At 37.8% G+C, this 17,652-nt stretch overlaps 1 protein-coding gene across 1 annotated transcript in view; it reads left to right on the forward strand.

Moving 5' to 3' along the window:
- Positions 1-8,412: 8,412 nt before the first annotated feature.
- The window catches only part of FH (fumarate hydratase), a 29,215-nt gene continuing 19,975 nt past the window's right edge, over positions 8,413-17,652 (forward strand). The window contains exons 1-2 of the mRNA XM_023519244.1: positions 8,413-8,574; positions 15,469-15,661. Coding sequence (XP_023375012.1) covers positions 8,449-8,574; positions 15,469-15,661 — 319 coding nt within the window. The 5' untranslated portion in view covers positions 8,413-8,448. The remainder of the gene's footprint in view (positions 8,575-15,468; positions 15,662-17,652) is intronic.

Consider the following 17,652-nt stretch of genomic DNA (forward strand, 5'->3'; position numbering starts at 1 on the left):
ATCTTCATGCTTTTTGCTCTCTTTTAGCCTTGGGGATGTTAAAATCTTTTCCCAAAACACTTATTGTAAATGTTAATCATCTGAAAGACAAACTCCCGTGGAAATACTTCTTGTGGCAGTTTGAGTACAAATAAGATAGCCCAGAGTTTACTTAAAATTCTCTGCTTAATAGCTGGAAACTAATTTTTCACTTTGACTCAAAGAAGCAGATATTCAATTGTATGTTATTATTTGAGCAACGCTGCGTTACTCTACTTATTTAAAAATAATCAATAGCTTTCATTCTTGATTATAACATATTGTGACCCACCTCACAGATAATCTAGATAAAACAATGTTTTATGAAAATGAAATTGACTATGAAGATGAGGATAACTGTTGTTTCATGATGTCTCTTGATCATTTATTAGGTGAGCCAAATAACCCTCCATTTAAAAAAAATTACATATCAGAGAGTTTAAGTAGAAGAGATTAATGATGAATCATGAAGTTCTATGCAGCTTGTAAACAAAATGCTAATAGACTTACAATTAATGATTATTACTAACTTTGGCAGAAAGTCCCAGCTCTTCTCAGTTCACTCTTAGAATAGGTAACATTATTTTGTATTATTGCCTCTCAAGAGTTTCCCCAATCCCTGTAATAGGGAAAGTCAGTAATACATGATTGTCTCCCCAAAGAAGTTTCAAATCTCATCTCTCTCTGGATGATCCAAATCTAAATGAAATCTGAATTGATAAAGTAGCTAAATTTTATAGCAACACCTGAATAATTTCTATTTGATGTTCTTCAACTCGGAAGAGGACAAAAGAGGTAATTAACGTTTTGCATGAGGTTAGGGAGGAGAAAACGGATCTAGATAGAATGACACAGTTGATGACTTTTAGAAGTTGAGAGATAGCAGAGGTCCCCACGTATAGTCGGAGAAAAGCAAAAGCTGATGCAATGTCTAATAATTAGAAGTTTCAATTTTGACCATGGCTACTTATCTCTCTGTTCTTCCTAAAGAGAGAGAGCGCCGCCTTAGGGGAGCCTGGGGAAGGTTCAAGATCACCACCCTTTCCTTATGTAGGTGATGTTCTGGAGGGAGAGAACTGAGAGACTGATTTCCCTCCTTCTTAGACCAGGGATAACCTGAGATTGTAGGACAACTTAGGGATTTACAGAACAGTTTGTGTCCATAGCAGCAATCAATTCATCTCCACTGAGATTCAGTTATTTGTTAATCCCTAAAATGAGTGCTTTTACCATGGAATGATTCCAAGAGGAACGTACTTTTGTGAGTTAAAATAAAATCCTACTCCCCCACACTGAACAGATTATATGATCCCGTCTTCCCAAGGCAACCCCAAAGAAACCTTCAATCTGAGTTTCTAGCGCTGATGGAATGGGAGGTCCCGTCACCCCGTCGCCTCATTCTACCCCCTCCCTTGCTGACAGCCATCAAGCTTTTTTCCTATGGGGTAAATGGAAACCAATCTTGTGAGCCAGACTAGTATTCTTTCTCAGTAAGAAACTACCAACTGTGACAACTGTGACACAGAGGTGCAGAGAGTTTTCATGCTTTGCTCAACCTTTGGAGATTGTTTATGAACGTGAACCCCATAAAAGGGCCTAATCATTGATTGCACATGCACATATTCCACCTTTCATAAATATTCACGACTCCTTCTACAGTTTATTAAATATGCATATTTGGCCATCTCACTTGGCATAAACTCCCCCTGTGCCTACTTTGAGGCATGTGTTGCTGGCTCCTTGCTGGGGCCGATGCTTTCTAGCCTGTTGTAATGGGCACCCACAGGCTGTAACCCTCTGTGAAATCTCTTCTTTTCAAATGTATGAACCTTGTTATTTCATTAGTGAACACTTTACATTAGGCACTGAATAGTTCCCCTTATTTCTACACACATTTATATATTTAACAAATAAAAGCATCATTGGAAATAATAAAAATTTAACGAAAAGAAATTAAAATTTAGTAGAGGATCAATGAATATAATATTTGCTCTATTGTTTTCTACATTCTCAGACTATCGAAGTTAACAAAATATTGTCTCACTTTGACGAACTCAGCTTGCTCAAGAATTGTTTATTCATTGTCCCAGGCCTTTGCACTTGTGGCTGTCCACCTAGAGTGCTCTTCCGTCATCACAGGGCTGGCTCTCATTGTTTAAGTCTCTGCTCAGATATGAAGTCCTAGCTTGATCACTTTCTCTAAAAGAAGTATTCCTTCCATCATTCTCTAAACCTCTGCTGGCTTATTTATTTTGTTATGTTTACTGTTTCAGGAAACTACCTGGTTTATTTATTTACTTATTTGTTTAACAAATAGATATTGGTAAAGAGAGAAAGAGAGAAAGTGAATAGACTCAAGATACAATTTCAAGATAGAATGGCCAAAATTTGTTGGTAAATTGGACTGTGTACACATGTGTTTGGGAAATGAGGCAAATTCAGTAACCAAAGACTCTTTCAGGTCTCTGGTTTGAATGACTGTGGTGGTACCATTTACTGAGCATGGAAGACGAGGGTGGGGTGTCAGTTGATTAAGAGTTATCCTTCGGGGTGTATTAAATTTGAGAGATGAGTATTAAGTTAGATAACCAAACAGAGATAATTGAGTCTAGCATTTGATATGTGAATCTGGAATTGGGAGAAACTTAGGCGGGGAAAATAAACTTAGTATCATTAGTCTATCAGCATAAAGATGTTACTGAAAACTAAGGGAGTGGAGAACTCACCTAGGGAGAAAGGATTCATTGAGGAAGAGAGTAATAGCATGTATAATTCAATACCATTAACATAACATTTTAAAATGCATAAAACAACTGTGCAAATTTTACCAGAGTTTATATAAACAAGAAGATACAAAACAAACACATTGTAATATTTTTCTAGGAGTCTGAAAGAAAAATAGATACAAGGAAAGGAAAGAAATATTTAAATAAAGTAAGAATGGATTTTATACACCATAATGTGTGATTAGTTAGTGTTGTTCATCATGAAACCAACATATAATCACCTACACGTTCATACAAATGATAAAACGTAACTATAGTCCAGAAAGACAGAGGGGAGGGGAGGGGGTGGGGAGGCTGGGAGGAGGGAGGGTTTTAGGTGGGACCTCATCTAAGGTGCATAGTACAATGTTACATTTCAAAACTATTAAGAATAGAGCATAAATATCTTACCACAACAAACAAGCAAGCAAGGTGATGGTGACATTAATCAGTTCGATGTAAACATTCCATACTGTTTATCAATTCAGCATATTGTACCCCACAAATGCATTAATGTACACAGGTGTAATTTAATAAAGAAAAAAAGTTAGTGTAATTCATTTAACCCTCTTTGTCTAAAGTCCCACTATTTTTTTTAATTTTTTAATTAATTTTTAGGTTCCTTTCTTTCTTTCTTTTTTTTTTGAGACATTGTTTCACTCTGTCACCGTGAGTAGAGTGCTATGGCATCCTAGCTCACAACAACCTCAAACTCTTGGACTCAAGAGATCCTCTTATCTCAGCCTCCTCAGTAGCTGGGACTACAGAAGCCCACGATAACACCCTGCTAGTTTTTCTATTTTTACTAGAGATGGTGTCTTGCTCTTGTTTTGGCCTGTCTTGAACTCTTGAGCTCAAGCAATCCACCAGCCTCAGCCTCCCAGTGTGCCAGGATTACAGGTGTGAGCCACAGCACCTGGCCTAAATTTTTTTTGAAAGAAAGAAAAAAGGTAAGACAAGGTAAGATTGAGCTTATTTATGTGTGAAGATCTACCAAAGAATAGCGTGAAGGTATAACCAGTGAAATAAAGTGAGGCTGGGGGTGGGGAGGGAGAGAAGGAGAGTTCAGTATCTCAAAGATCAAGAAATATATTTCCAAAGGGGAAGTGTGTCAATGGTGTCAGTGCTGCTGAAAACATAGAAAACTGTCCACTGAGTTTGCACCTTGGAGGTCACTGGCGACCTTGACAAGAGCAACATCCGTGGAATGATTCATGCTGAAGGCAGATTGTAATAGTAAAAGGAGGAAAGATGAGAAGTGAAGATGTTGATCACCTATGTCCTAAAAATGAAGTGAGGAGGGAGTTGCAACGGTGTGCAAAGTTGGGGCAGCTTTTGTTTCTTTGTATTTAATTTAAGAACTAAGATAGCAAAGCCATATATGCATCAACTTATGGCAGGGGCCAGTAAAGTAGGGAAAAGAGTGAAAAGGTCCTTGAAGGGAGACGAAATCCAGCATTAGTAGAGGAATTGATCTTTTTCTTGGGAAATGGAGAGAGGGGGTGTTTAACTTCTTTTTGTTGCTAATTTTAGTGTTTTGCAAAGTCTTTGAACAGACACATAGTCCTGGAGATAAAAAATTTCTTCCAAATATCCAACATAAATAATAATTGCCCACGGTACTTTTCTGCCATTTATCATACACAGTGTCATTTCCAATTGGCAGATAGATACTTCCACATCTGTAAATATTGCTTCCTTTTTTTTTTTTTTTGTAAGTTTGTGGTTTTAGGTATTCGATCATGACTTCCTACTACTGAAGCTAAGGATTAACGTTTTTGTTTTGTTTTGTTTTGTTTTGTTTTTTGAGACAGGAGCCTCAAGCTGTCCCCTGGGTAGAGTGCCGTAGCATCTCAGCTCACAGCAACCTCCAACTCCTGGGCTCAAGCGAGTCTCCTGCCTCTGCCTCCCAAGTAGCTGGGACCACAGGCACCGGCCACAACGCCCGGCTATTTTTTTTTGGTTGCAGCCATCATCGTTGTTTGGCAGGCCCGGGCTGGATTTGAACCCGCCACCTTGGGTGTACATGGCTGGTGCCTTAGCCACGTGAGCCACAGGCGCCGAGCCAGGATTAACGTTTTTTTCACTATTTCCTAATCTCTCCAATCCCCCATATTCTTCCATCTCTCCCTTCTTTCAATATAGTTACATCATAATTTTTGTTAGATTAATATGATAATATGATTTATTGTAACAGTAGCCATTCAAATTAGATAATTATTATCTTTCCTGCAAAGTGCAACTGTTTTTATTTTTCAGTAATTGTCATTTTTTTCCCTTTTGGTTACTTTTCTAAAACTGATGATAAATTCAATCTCCAAACTCTTCCCCCATCATCTAAATCTCTTCTCAATACATTCAAAGCATTAGCAACTTTTATCTTTTTGACGAAATATCTCCTTCAGTCTGCAATTTGCTTCTATCTCAGATGGTTGATCTCTGTGCTTAGTGCACAGCTGTCACACCCTCATCCAGGGAATCTTCCATATCTACCTCCTGTGTCAAAGACCCTATTTTCTGAAGCTCCTAACATCCTCTTTCATGGTTCACTCCCTAGTTATGGTGGAGTGCTTCCTCGAGTTTTCTAAAAAAAAAAAAAGGTAGATAGGAAGTAAATTTTTTGATATGAACATGACAATATATTTTTTTCTTTGAAAATATTTTTATTCTATCCACACACTTAATTTGGCTGGGTATAGAATTAAAAGTCAGAAATAATTTTCCTTCAACAATTTGAAGACACCGTGTTATCTGGCTTCCAACCTTGCTGTTGTAAAGTTCTAAGGATTCCTAATCCTTTTAATGGGACTTATTTATTTTTCTCTCTGGAGGATTCTAAGTCCTTTTCTTTGCCTTCAGTACTTTAACGTGTCTTGTTGACATGATTCTGGCTAGTTCAGATCTACTAGTTCTATATATTTTCTTGAATTGAATTTTTAAAACATTCTACTTTTCCTGATGTTTCTCTTATATCAGTAAGATGTTGGACACACTGGACTGTTTTTCTAATTTTATGAACTTAGTTCTTTTATTTTCCTTCTCTTTAAATATTTGCCCTACTTCCTTGGAAACATTTACAGTTGTGTCTTCCAAACTTTCTAGTACGCTTCCTATAAGAAATCCCCTGGTAACTTCCAAGGCTAAATCTGGATTTTCAAAAGTCTTCATTTAGAATAATGAAGATATTTTGGTCCTTAACATTGGAAACTTGCTATCAATTCAGCAATCAGGTGTTGAGATTTAGAACAGAAGTAAGAGAAAAAAACATTGTATTGTTCCCTGGTCCCTCATGGCAGGACATTGATCACAGTCTTAACTTGAACAGAAAACAAAGGAAAACAAACACGAACAAACCCTGAAATTATCAACAAGAAGAAAACAAGTCAATATTATTATCAGATAAGTCCAAGGTTAAAAAAAAAGAACTCTACACAAAACAAAACATTATTCTAAATAGATAAAATATAAAAGGTTGCATCCTGCAAGCAAGATGTATAGTGCCAACCATTAATTTAAAAGATTTACATACATTTTTATTATTCAGTAATGAAAATAAATTTAGCCTATATTTTCCAAATTTCAATCATTTATATAAACTTTAGAATACTTTAATATTTTGCTTCAAGTTAATACATATTTATTTAGATTAAAATGGAACTTCCTATCCTGGTGCATATAGTCAAATCAGCTTCACTGATAAATAAAAGGGAAGCACACAAATACTCAAATGCTATTGGGCATCAATTTTCTTTTCTATTAACAGGAATAATAATAGATTTATCTTACAGGATGTTTCTGAATGTTGAAGGAATACATGTAAAGTGCTAAGAAGAGTTTCTAGAACATACCGTGTGTCATAGATGATTGTTAAAAGAGATTAAAATAACCCATTTATTATAAGGCTATTCATATGGACTTTAAAAAGTTAAACTGTATGGTAGAAATGAAAGATATGCTCAAAACCAATAAAATAAGAAATATATATCAGGCAAATAATAAACAATACAAAACAGATACAGAAATATCAATACTTTTAAAAGTTTAAAATAACAAGCAAAAATAGGAATAAAGAGGGACTTTACCCAATGAAGAGTGAGAGAATCTATGAAGAAATCATAAACTTATGTTCATTAAAGCATAGTGTGGAACAATAAAAAATGTATTAAGAAACTGGATAAATAAATGTTTTATATTCAAGCAAGGCAATACAATTAAGTTAAAAAGAACATGGCTATGTCTCAAAAATATAGGATTCAGGCATAGGACATTAAAACTTTAAAATTTAAAAGCCATTGTTTGCATACCAGTATGGGAAATAAAAAATACAGAGGTGAACTGAGAGGATATACATCAAAATAATAGCTGTTGGGAATATGGGGGAGAAATGCTACTCCATTGCAAAGTGTTTTATTTCTTGAAGGATATGAAGCAAATACATCAAAATGATACCATTTTTTAGGAAATGATAGTACTTGCTAGTAAATGTCTATTACTTTAGTTTTCTGTCTAACCAATGACAAAAATAACAATATTACAAAACAATTTTATTATCTTTACATTTAACACTAAAAGAGTTATTTTCTTTTTAACGGTGGAAAGCATACACATATCATGAAATAGGTGGCCCATTTTATCGATTGTGAATTTTTTTCTTTTATTCTGACCTAATACCTTCTAAATAATCGTTGGTTTCATTTTTTCATTAAGTATTTCAGTAATTTCTGAATCATTAATTGACAGAGGGAAGAGATACTAACTTAAATTTGTATATTTCAAATGTGGGTCAAAATTAGAAGTCATAAAATAACATAAACAATGTTTCCAAGAAGTATAACAGAGCCGTATATTCTTATAAGCTTGCCTTTGTAGATTCTGGATAGCATTTAGTGATTCTATTAATTGTCATCTGGTTCCATGGAATAGAAAGAAAAAGAGGAGACAATATTGTGATTGCAATTTTATATAAGTTTCTGAGTTTCTGTCGTCGCCTACTACATTAACACTACATACCTTTCTTGATTTGAAAATGCATCTGATTAGCCATGCAAAAAACCTTGGAGAACGCGTATACAAATCGCACAAATTCCGAGGCCACCTATGATTATGGACATCTTTTCTAGTACATTTAAAAAAGAAAATTCTGAGAGTACAGACTAAGAAGAAAAAGGAAATTGTGGAGACCTCAAAATAACAAGTGAAAAAGAAAAGAGCGTTTTATTTTGTACACAGAAGGTATCTGGAAAAAATGAAAAAGGATTTCATGTAGAACAAGTAATGAGTGATTACACTACAAATACAAAATAAATAAATATTTATTTCTAGGATAGTTCACCAACCAAACACTAACTGATTCATCAGCTAATACTTCCCACTTAAAACCGCTACACGCAGCAAACTGGCTGAAAGAAGAGCCTAAACTTCCTTTCCCACAATCCCCTTCTTTCTAGTTTCCCATGAATCCGAGAGTTTTAACCACTACTCTACTGCGGCTAGGAAGTAAGCCCGCCCCCTCACTCTTTACTGGCCATTCACGATTAGTCCCACCTCACCCCCTGGTTTTCAGGCTGTTGATTGGCCAAGAGCAGGTGGGCGGGCAGGCTCTGACAGACGGCGTGGAGGCGTGGCCACGGCCTCTCAGAAAATCTACCCAGGCTTCCACAGCACCATGTACCGAGCACTCCGTCTTCTCGCGCGGTCGCGGCGCCTTCGGCGAGCTCCAGCCTCAGCCTCAGCTCCCGGCTCGAGTGGCGCGGCCGTCCCCCCATTCTGGGTCCCGAACGCGGCTCGAATGGTGAGCGCAGGCCGTCTGTCGGCCGGCCTCTGTGCGATGACCTTCAGTCCTCCTGCCCGCCGGCCCGGGCGCCCGCGGGCCGGCGGGAGGGATTTCCCGGGCTTTCCTTCCGCGCCGGGAACTGGGCTGCGCGCTCGGCTCTGGGCCCCCTCCAGCACCGGGATAGGTCCTCTGTGCCAGTAGAGCGCGTGGGGACGGGGGCCAGCAGCCGGCGAGGGTCCTGCTGGGCCTTCTCCTGGCTCCTCCCCGGAGCTCCCAGCCGGCGGAAGCCGGGGCGTTTGGGGTAACAAGCTTAGCCGTGGGGCTGGGGCGCAGGGTCGGGGTGGAAGGAGAATGTTGGGAGAGGGGCAGCTCCCGCCCTGCGCATTAGGTGGGCCTCGCTGGCGGGACACTGGCCACGAGTCCGTCTAGTGGCCCGAGAACTGTGGCTTCTTGGTTCACGAAGGTGCAGTGGACTGCTTTCAGCTTTTCAGATGGGTTTGGAGGCTCTTGAAAGATTTTACTTCTCATGAGATTGCTTTTTAGTTAGGCTGAATATGGTTTCCTCCTCAGTTTTTGTAAACTCTAATTCCTAAACACGGACATAGTATTCTGTAGCATGTTTGAGTAGTTTGGATTGGACCTAACTAAAGCTGAATCAGTACTTTTTCTTCAGAAAGACAGCTGAGGAGTTTAAAAGGTCCAAGTTCAAGTTATGACATGCTTACCTAAGCCTTTTAAACGACACCTTCGGTCAAGCAGGCTTTAAAAAACACTAAGTATATATGTATAATGTTAGAAAAAGTTGAGACATGAATGGCAGTTTAGGAAGAGCTACAGTTCTGCACTCTGCACTGTGGTTTAGCGTTGAGGTTTGCAGTCTAAGAGAGAGGATTTCAAATCCTACTTTGCTACTACCCAACTGAGACTTTGGGCAAGTTGTCTTTGTGCCTCAGTTTCCACATGTAAAATTGAAATAATTACAGCTACTGTTGCAAGTTTGCACATGTGAATACACCAGGTATTGAGTGGTCATTAAACAAATGCTCCATCCTAGGATAGTTCAGAGGACCAATACATTTTCTGGACTGTAAATTTTGAAATAATTCGATTGGATCATCATACCTGGAAACTACAAGATTTAGGATGCTTTATATTCCTGGAACCCCCACCTGAATAATTTTAGTGTATTTTGGAATCTTTAACCTTTTATTTATTTATTTATTTAATGTTTTGTGCAGGGGAACAGAACTTCTGGATCTATCTTGTTGGGGCAAGTGTAAAAAAAATATTACTGTTGGGTGGCGCCTGTGGCTCAAAGGAGTAGAGTGTCGGCCCCATATGCCAAAGGTAGCCGGTTCAAACCCAGCCCTGACCAAAAGCTGCCAAATAAAAAAAAAATAGTACTGCCTTCCTCTTATGGTTGTAATATTATTCATAGCTGAAATAAGATGAGGATAGATATTCTTTTTTTTTTTTTGAGACAGAGCCTGAAGTTGTCCCCCTGGGTAGGGTGCCGTGGCATTACAGCTCACAGCAACCTCCAACTCCTGGGCTCAAGCGAGTCTCCTGCCTCCGCCTCCCAAGTAGCTGGGACCACAGGCGCCCGCCACAACACCCGGCTATTTTTTGGTTGCAGCTGTCATTGTTGTCTGGCGGGTCCGGGCTGGGGATTCGAACCTGCCACCTTAGGTGTACGTGGCTGGTGCCTTAGCCGGTTGAGCTATAGGCACCGAGCTGATAGATATTCTTTTTTCATACTTTTAAGCATATTTTGTTCCCTAAACTTCTCTCTCACCTCCAGGATCTCTGTTGATTGTATTAAAAGTTCTTCCTGTTGCTAGAGTTGAAGACATTTACAAAACACTAGATGCCCTAAGTTGGCTTTCATTGGAAAGAACACATAAAGGTCCATTTGCTAGAAAGCATATTGATGGAATGCCTTCTGTGTATTGAACCCTGTAAATGTAATGGTCCTGATGAGCATAGAATTTAGATCCTGGGAGAGATTAAATAAGCAACGCAGTTAAGAGACGAAATCACAGGTGAATAACTGCAACGTGATCTTGTAATTTCCGTCTATAAATAAATAATATTTTGTTCTAAATTGCTATGTAATATCAATACACTATTATTATGTATTTGCCTATTTTGGGACTTGATAGTTACCCTCTACTTTAGGACTGGCTTTTTCAAAAAGAAACTGACCTGGCTGGGTGCAGTGTCTCAACGCCTGTAATTCTAGCGCTCTGGGAGGCCAAAGCATATGGATTGCTTGAGCTCAGGAGTTCAGAGACCAGCCTGTGCAAGAGACCCCTTCTATGCTAAAAATAGAAAAACTGGTTGATATCTGTATTCCCAGCTGCTGGAGAGGCCGAGACAAGAGGATCACACTAACCCAGGAGTTTGAGGTTGCTGTGAGCTATGATGCCACGACACTCGACCCTGGGCGAAAGAGTGAGACTATCTCAAAAAAGAAGGAAAAAAAGGAAACTGAAAACCCAAAGCCCAATGAAATCAAATGTTGAATTTTTAAACTCTTGTGATAGTCTTTTTGCATAAAAAAGGATTTTGATTTTCTTGAACACTGAAATACTCTTTTGAATTACTTTAGCCTGGGAATCTGAAAAGCATTTTATTTTTTCTTTAGGAAATGCCATGGTTTAGTTTAATGCGAGACATCTTTTTGGGAAGCTTATATTTTGGGAGCTAACCCTTCTGGCATGCAAATTTTGGGACTACCTCAGTTCCAGAGATTCCTGGGGCCAGTAACTGTTAACAGTACTTCTTACTTAACGTGTCTAGGACTTAATAGCTTTCATACAGAGGTGAACTTGGACTAATTATCCATCCATTATTCCCCAGGAGGAGAAGTGATTATAAATGCCAGAAACCATTAGAAAATCACATTTTTCTTGCTTGCCTGATGCATACCTAGTTAAATTCTGAAAACCATGGTATTAATCCCAGAAATGACAACTATCTTCTCCTTGAAATTCTGCCAACTGAATAATGGGATTTGAAGACACGATTTCCAAAAAGAATTAGCTTTTTCCAGTAATGGATTGTATTATATGAAACTTATTTATATATTTAAGAGATGCCATTCATCACTTCATTTTTCATCAAAAGCACTGATAATTTTCTCATTAACTTAGGTGAGCACCCTTTTCTGTTTGGCCAAGCTACTGGGAAGAGGTACTGTTTGTGATGATGGAAGATTTTGAAAACCACTGAAGTATTTTTCAAACCCGATGTGGAGGTGGAGTCATTAGTGGGAGGTGAAATCAGTGTTGTGGGTAGTGATCAGCAGTTTTTTTAAAAAACAGAATGGAATAATAAAAGAGAAAATATGACTATATGACATATTTCATGAAATTTTTATTTTAGGTTTTTCTGAGCATATGCACGTGTTTACATATATACTGAATATGATATTAAAGTTTTTTTTGTTCTGTGGGTCATTGTAAAGAACATTTGAAGAAATTTGACAGTTTCCTGACCCAGACCCTTGTTGCTCTGTCTCTATGTATGTGTTCATCTAACAGACGCCAACCACAAATATAGCCGCCTCTGACAGTTTTTCTCCCATTCCTGGTACTTGTGTAACTTTGTGATAGAGTACAACTTTCTAATTTTCTTAGTCTGAACCGTGTTTTCTTTTCTTTCTTTTCTTTTTTATTTTTTGAAAACAGAGTCTTATTCTGTCCCCCTGGATAGCTGTGGCATCACAGCTCACAGCAACCTCAAACTCTTGGACTCACGCAATTCTCTTGCCCCAGCCTCCCAAGTAGCTGGGACTACAGGTGCCCACCACAGCACCCGGCTATTTTTAGAAACCAGGTCTTGCTCTTGCTCAGGCTGTTCTCTAACTTGTGAGCTCCTGCAATCTATCTGCCTCAGCCTTTGAGAACGCTATGATTACAAGTGTGAGCCATGGTGCCCAGCCCCAAAGTGTTTTCTTGTGTAGAATATTCCATACATCCTGCTGTTCCCTTCTGGGTCTCCTATCATCTTTTAAAATAATATCTTGCTTTGGGTAATTGAAATACGATTGTCATGTGTAGGAAGCAGTCTACATATCTATATCGGGGTTTTTTTGCACCAGTTTTGAGGGACACATTCTACCTTCCTGCTGTGCACAGGATTCCATCCTTTATTTGCTTTAGGTGTGTCACGCGTGCCTTAAAGATCGTTTTCAGCATTGCTTCAGTGTCTGTCCTACAGATTTGTGCAACCCCTATATTTCCGGGTTAAGTAAGAGATAAAAACTTTTTTTGCTTTTTAAAATAGTTTATTAGCCAACTAAGCTGCTGCCAACAGTGTTCGTTGTTACATATTTAGGATTTTGTTTTTGTTATTATGAAGACAGGAAGTAGATTTTTGAAGTTTTTGCTAAGATTGTGATTTCAGCCACAATTGATGTCTCCATTTTTTAAATGATTGATCACTGTCAAAAAATACTAGGATTTGATTGAGACTATTATTTCTTGATTTGTAATTAAATTTTTTTTAAGGTTTAAGCTGAAGAACATAGTTAAAATTCATTGTTAGGTCTTACAAAGTAACTTTGAATGGATCTGATTATTACCATAGCAACCTGTTATTTAGGGGACAAAATTACTGCTTTTTTTTATGATGACAATGTAATAATTTTGGACTGTGATGATTTAAGAAATGAAATTTAGGAAATCAAACTTGATTTCACAAACCACTGATGAAAACCATTCTCCCTTTTTGGAGTCACCATCCTGTTGCTGTCCTATGACAGGTGGTGAAAAGAAAAAAGAACATAGTATCCTTGGTGCCACTGATGTCATTGCTTATGTTATTGATTTTAAGTATAGTTTAACATACCAGGATATTTACTTAGGATATCCAAAACAAAGATTGCAAGGCATTTGAGATATAAAACTGCATTGGAGATATAAAGCCTTACAGCTGTTTTTGGTTTACAGAGTAGGAAGTAAGTTGGTATATAGTAGTATCCGTGCAACCAAGCTCCACTGGAGAAAAATCTAACTGTACATATTCAGCCCTTTCATTTTACAGAATAGGGGTTTAACTCAAGGACTTGTTGTAAGCTGACCTGGAGTTACCCCATAGTTTCTTGGTGATAGAAAAGTGAATCCCAGGTGGCACCCATTGTTCAGTAGGTAGGGCGCCGGCCACATACATGGAGGCTGGTGGGTTCAAACCCAGCCTGGGCCAGCTAAAATCAACAATGACAACTACAACAAAAAAATAGTGGGCATTGTAGCCCATGGCTGTAGTCGCAGCTACTTGGGACGCTGAGGCCAGAGAATCTCTTATGGTCCAGGAAATTGAGGTTGCTGTGAGCTGTGACAGCATGGCACTCAACCAAGGGTGACATAGTGAAACTTTGTCACAAAACAAAGAAAGAAAGAAAAGTAAATCCCAACAGCTTTTGAAGTCCAACACACCAGGGTCTGAGTCTAGGCCTTCTCTCTCGCTATCTGAACACCAGGGTCTGGGTCTAGGCCTTCTCTCTCGCTATCTGAACACCAGGGTCTGAGTCTAGGCCTTCTCTCTCGCTATCTGAACACCAGCGTCTGAGTCTAGGCCTTCTCTCTCGCTATCTGAACAGCAGGGTCTGGGTCTAGGCCTTCTCTCTTGCTGTCTGAACACCAGGGTCTGGGTCTAGGCCTTCTCTCTCGCTATCTGATAATTTGCTGAGTTATTTAATCTTTCCAAGTCTGGTGTCTCTTCTAAGGTGAAGAATGTAATAGTAAAATATCGTAGGTTGGTTGTGAAAGTCAACACATGAAGAGCGGTTTGCCACATAGTGCGGTGACTGCCAGCACGTGATTATTTTTGTTGTTAGCTGTTGCTGCTTGTTGGCTTAGGCCGGTTTTTTACTTGCCTTTAGGCATAGAAAGAAAATGTACTTCATTGTTAGACTTCTGTATTTCTATCTCGATACAATGACTATTTTCTTTTCCTGCATCATAAAGTATTTTATAACACTACTCCCAGGGGATATCTATAAATTAATTTTCTTGTTAGTGGACTATTTATTTATTAAAACAAAATTACTTGGCTAGAGATTTTAAAATTTCAAATCACCTGATCATGTTTATTTCATAACTATTGTAAGATGAACATATTAAAGTAATGACTGTTTCTCTGATGTCTCCTTAATAAAGTATCGTGTATAAATTTCAAATTTCTAGTGTTTTACAATAAGTTATTTTTTATAGCATTATAGATATTTATCAAACAGTTACTAAATTTTATTAGTATAAGTTGATCTTTGCTCAAATCCTAGCTTCTTCTGAAAAGGGAGTTTGAGTCTACTAAACAGTTACCACTAACAGTTACTAAATTTTAGTAAAATAAGTTGATCTTTGGTCACATCCTAGCTTCTTCCTAAAAGGGAGATTGAGTTCTTACTCTGGGTCATAGTTTGGCTTCGAGATGTAAACTCCCTAAATTATATGTAAGGTTATGCATAAATGTGTTTATGTTCCTTTTTTTAGAAGGAGAATCCATAGCTTTCTTCAGATTCTTGGAGGGTTCCATCACTCCGAAGAGTCTCCCCTTATCTATACATTTACTTTAATTTATAGATGAGAAAAAATGACTGAGTGGTGGGTTATCTGACTGCAAAGGCTTTGCTGTTTGTATTTACTATGCTATCTCTTATGCATAGTGTTTGTACGTCATGGCTAAGCTTTGTTTAAAGGTACAATCTATTATCTGCATGGTTTATGAATTCTATAATCTGTAACAAGTTTCTCGAAAGGAGAAGTAAGGGCAGAGAGTAGAATGAGAATCAAAATGGAATATTTTGTCTGTGTGCTACTGACAAAGGTTTCTTTCCCCTTACAACCGGTAAGATGCTAATACCTGGCTTCTTCTCAAGCTGTAACACTGCCTTATCCTTGTTTTCAGGCAAGCCAGAATTCCTTCCGGATAGAGTATGATACCTTTGGTGAACTCAAGGTCCCAAATGATAAGTACTATGGTGCCCAGACCGTGAGATCTACGATGAACTTTAAGATTGGAGGAGTGACGGAACGCATGCCAGTAAGTGACTTTTGTGGAAATGTTCACTTACTTTGGATGAACGAGGCTGTATTCATATAAGTCACTTTACTTATAAAGTAAATATTTCACAGAGTTAAAATGTACAGTTATTAGAGAACTAATATTTGTTTTGAGTAATAAATAAAATTAGTTGAGTAACAACATATTCTCTTTTGATAAAATAGCAAAGAACTTTTTGAAGTATTGGGATACTATTATTTTGAGCTATGGTTTTGAACAGTTTGGATTTTATTTGATAGAACCTAATGCATTTTTTCTTGCTAGGTATTTGCAGATCTTCAGTAGGATTTTATCATTTTTATTTCAATATCAAATTCTTTTATTTTCCACTGATTTAAAACTCAGATTTTTTTTTTTAATATTATACTTTCTATCTTGGTGTCATTTTCCACAAAAGTGTACAGTACAAAAAGATACATCAAAGTATCCCTCTTCACCATGTCTGACATATCATAGATCAAGTATTTGTTCAATGCTACATGAATGATGTAATGGTTAGGAACTTTCTACCACATTTCATTAAATTTAAGTTACCATCGATTAGAAGATGCGCCACTAAAAAGAAAAACACTGCCAGTTAAGGTTGTGACCTATCATTGACTGTAAAATGCATCTTGATTTCAGAGATGTTAAAGTATGAAAATACATAACATTCTGTGGAGCCCAACTGGAGTATGAAACACAGTCAATGCAGGAAGGCAGGGTAGGCGTTAGTAAGCCTAGAAAGTAGCCAGGCTGCATCCGGTGAGACACTGTGTAATAGTTATCTTCTAAATATACTTTTATTTTAAGTAATTTAACTGCCACATTTTAACTTTTAAACCTTTAAGAATAACTCTTGATAGATTTATAGAACTTTACAACAGGCAGCTGACTCTTTGAGGAAAATCTCTCTGTTGTTACGACCTACAGCCTGCTTGGTAAAAATAGAATCAGATTCCATGGTTAGGTGACAAAGAGTAGTGACAATTCTGAAAGACTTATATAATTCAGGCCGTGGGAGTGAGGGGCTCAGCCTCAGCCAGTATTGTTAGGAGTAAGCATGGCTCATGCTTTGCTTGTCCTGCTCTCCAGCAAGCTGTGTGGTCCCAGGGGTGGCTGCTGCTGCTGCCCCAGAGGCCAGGCAGCCATTTGGATTGTATGGCTGTGAAGGATAGGCACCTGGGTTACCAATTTTGTCACATTTGACATCATTTGGGTTAATTTCCTGAACTTTTTAAAAAATATAAAACAGACTACATGAACTCTGAACTGAGTAGCATGATTAAACTTAGCCCTTTTTACTTTGAGCCAAAGGAAAACAAAGCCAGAAAAGATTATGAACTTCTAATATGAGTATGTTGAGAGTAACGTAATCTGTCTTTTCTTCCTGGTGAAATATTTTGCCATTTTATTTTAAAACTCTTTCTGCTGTGACCCTTTTTTATTTTTATGGGTCCATAATTACTAGGATCGGTCCCTCCATTCAGATGGCCTGTGTTGATTGAGATTCATTATGACTTTCTAGTGGTTCAGCCGATTATGCAGTTTATTCTTGTTGAAATTTAAATCCCCATTTGTTTTTGTTTAAAGCTTTTACATTTCCAATTCCGTGTTCTATTTGGCTCCATTTCATTTGAATAAAAACATGATGTTTCAATTTTAGTTACTTGGAATTCACAATGAAAATTTTCTTTTTTTTCTTTGCTGTTTGCTCCTCAGCTTATACTTTAGTCCACGTTTATGTGTTTAATGTGTCTTATTCAATACTTTTTTTTCCTTTTTTTTGCTTTTTCTACTTTGATTCTCCTCTAAGGACTGTATCTTCTCTTTTTACAAATTCATCCCTCTCTTTCTTACCTCCCTGTGTGCCTTTTGCTCTGTCCCCATTCAAATCTCGTAATATATCTGTATTATTAATTTTATTAATTTTGACAATAACTCATAATTCCCTTGTCTTACAAAAACTAGGTTGTGATTTCATGAAAACACATCAAAAGTTATTTAATTTATCTTTTTAAAATTTGATGAGGTGTGGCTCGGCGCCTA

Source organism: Otolemur garnettii, unplaced genomic scaffold (assembly GCF_000181295.1).
Source record: "Otolemur garnettii isolate 467f Iridium unplaced genomic scaffold, OtoGar3 scaffold00165, whole genome shotgun sequence".
NCBI classification, from domain to species: Eukaryota; Metazoa; Chordata; class Mammalia; order Primates; family Galagidae; genus Otolemur; species Otolemur garnettii.